This window comes from Triticum urartu, unplaced genomic scaffold (assembly GCF_003073215.2).
Source record: "Triticum urartu cultivar G1812 unplaced genomic scaffold, Tu2.1 TuUngrouped_contig_5430, whole genome shotgun sequence".
Taxonomy (NCBI): domain Eukaryota; kingdom Viridiplantae; phylum Streptophyta; class Magnoliopsida; order Poales; family Poaceae; genus Triticum; species Triticum urartu.
The window spans coordinates 12,238-14,430 of record NW_024116105.1 but is presented as its reverse complement, the minus strand read 5'-3'; the positions used below and the strand labels follow the sequence as shown (position 1 = coordinate 14,430).

The 2,193-nt window shown below is 43.1% G+C and overlaps 1 protein-coding gene across 1 annotated transcript; it reads left to right on the top strand.

Moving 5' to 3' along the window:
- The first annotated feature begins 1,088 nt into the window (after positions 1–1,088).
- On the top strand, positions 1,089–1,783 carry LOC125529212 (mavicyanin-like). Its single transcript, XM_048693620.1, has one exon. The coding sequence runs from the start codon at positions 1,182–1,184 to the stop codon at positions 1,686–1,688; it is 507 nt and encodes a 168-aa protein (XP_048549577.1). The 5' UTR covers positions 1,089–1,181; the 3' UTR covers positions 1,689–1,783.
- The last annotated feature ends 410 nt before the right edge of the window (positions 1,784–2,193 follow it).

Genomic DNA, 2,193 nt, shown 5'->3' with positions numbered 1-2,193 from the left:
GTTTTCCTAAGTCTAGGATGACTAATTTTTTGAAAATATGTAGAGTGATTTTTTAGTTGAAAATGTGGACAAGTTTTAACAGGAAGAAGTGTAGTGAACGTACTATTTGCTAATTTTCAAATCCATTTAAGTATGTGTTTTGTTATAGATGACATGTTAAAGTGTCCCATAATTAAATTTTACACATTCATAAAATACATCTATGTGTGTGTGCCCCCGCATGTGTATGTGAAATTGTTTTGAGAAGTTCTTGACACTTCATAATAAGTAGATTTCGTCAAAACAGGCTACATGGACTGAACACCAAAACATATTTCTGCCATTGTCGTGAAAGTCCTTTAATTTTTTTGAAATTTACTTGAATTTAATATAATATGTCACTCAATAATTATTTTACGCATTGTTATTTTGCAATACATCCACGATGATGTAATGTGGGTCATTTTTCTGCTTAATTCATAGGCTGAAGGCTTCATTTTACCAATTTTAATCAAGCTAACTGTCATATCAAAGAAAAACTTTTTGTTATGTAATGAAAGCTATACTTCTTGAATTAAATGTTGGACCTCTGTGCAATAAGATGAAAACTGTAACTTTTATTTTTGAAACTTGAAAGCTGGCATATTATTTAGTTGTGCCATGGGATTCAGCCAATTGGAAGCTTGCAATTTTAGAGGAGAAAGTTTTTTATTTACTTAGAGAGGAGAATTAGGAGTTGAAATGCGGCTGTATCATTCGATCTACTTCTAGAAGACTTGTGAATTGTGAAGATGGTCTACGTCTTCTTTTTTTTTAGGGAAAAGATGTTCTACGTCTTGTAGAGTAGACCGCGTCGATATTGGAGCAGACGATCGGCAATGGCTCCACGAGGACGCGTGAAAAGGTGACCGGGCCAAACAACACAGCCCGGTCTTCAGATGTTCAGTATGACCAAGTACATACCAGCTGCCTAGCTTGTGTTCCCACGTAGAACATTCAAAGTCTGGGCATATTTCCACCTACCACACACGTTTCATCAACCGACCTGGGCATAGCATGTACTGTATATATACCCAACACAAGCACTTACGGAAGCAAGTCAAGCAACACAATCTCAGCTTGAGGATCAACACAGCACCCGGCTTATACCTCCTCTGCTGGCTCTCGTTGCCTTCCTTCAAGTTTCAACTGCAATTGCTGCCATGAGACTCAGCCTCCTCATCATTGCCGCGATGGCCGTCCTAAGCACCGCGTCGGCAGCAGTCTACAATGTTGGCGAACCGGGCGGCGCGTGGGACCTTACCACCAACTACAGCACCTGGGCATTCTCCAGGAAGTTCCAACTCAGCGACCAGATCGTCTTCAAGTACTCCCCTCAGGCGCACGACGTCCTTGAAGTTAGCAAGGCCGACTACGACTCTTGCAGCATCGTCAACCCTATTGCGACCCTCAACTCCGGGAACGACATCGTCACCCTCACCGCCGCTGGCACCCGCTACTTCATTTGTGGGTTCCCTGGCCACTGCACTGGTGGCATGAAGATCAAGATCGACGTCGTGCCTAGCTCCTCCTCACCATCACCCGCCCCGGCTAGTGGCCCCAATGCAAGCAACGCTCCTCCAACCATGCCTGTCTCTACCGCCACCTCCGTGAAGGCCACGGGGTTTGGCCTCGCCATCCTGCTTGCCTTTATCGGTTTCATGGCTTGAGTACATCTGTATAGCCCCACGCACATACCTAATTTATGTAAAGTCAAATAATCATTCCTAGTGAATATATGTGTCTATATTCCATTAATTGGATACACGACTTTGAGTTTCTTTTAATTCATTTTTGTTGAGAATGAAGAGCCGAGTGTGTCAGCTCCTCTGTTTTTTGACAAAGGGTGTTTTATTATCTCAAAAATGTAGTATGAAGCGGATACAAAGCATTATGAGTGACATCCGACCTCTGCATAACCAAGATGCACACAGCCCATTCTAAAAAGTTTGACAGAAAGAAAAGAAATAAAATCGACAAAACGGCAACAGTAGAGTCCTATAGACCGACACTATATATGCCTATGTCGAAAGCGATGGCGGGTCAATCCAGAGGTTATACTGCCACCCATGTTGGAAAAAAACCTCCATAGCCACCTGCTCCAATCGCGAACACACCGCCATGAACAGCGGTTAGTACTCCGCTTGCTTTAGTGTAGACCACGTACAAAGCGAG

Bases quoted from the DNA above. Each gene is read 5' to 3' on its own strand.
- LOC125529212 (XM_048693620.1), top strand. From the start codon at position 1,182: ATGAGACTCAGCCTCCTCATCATTGCCGCGATGGCCGTCCTAAGCACC.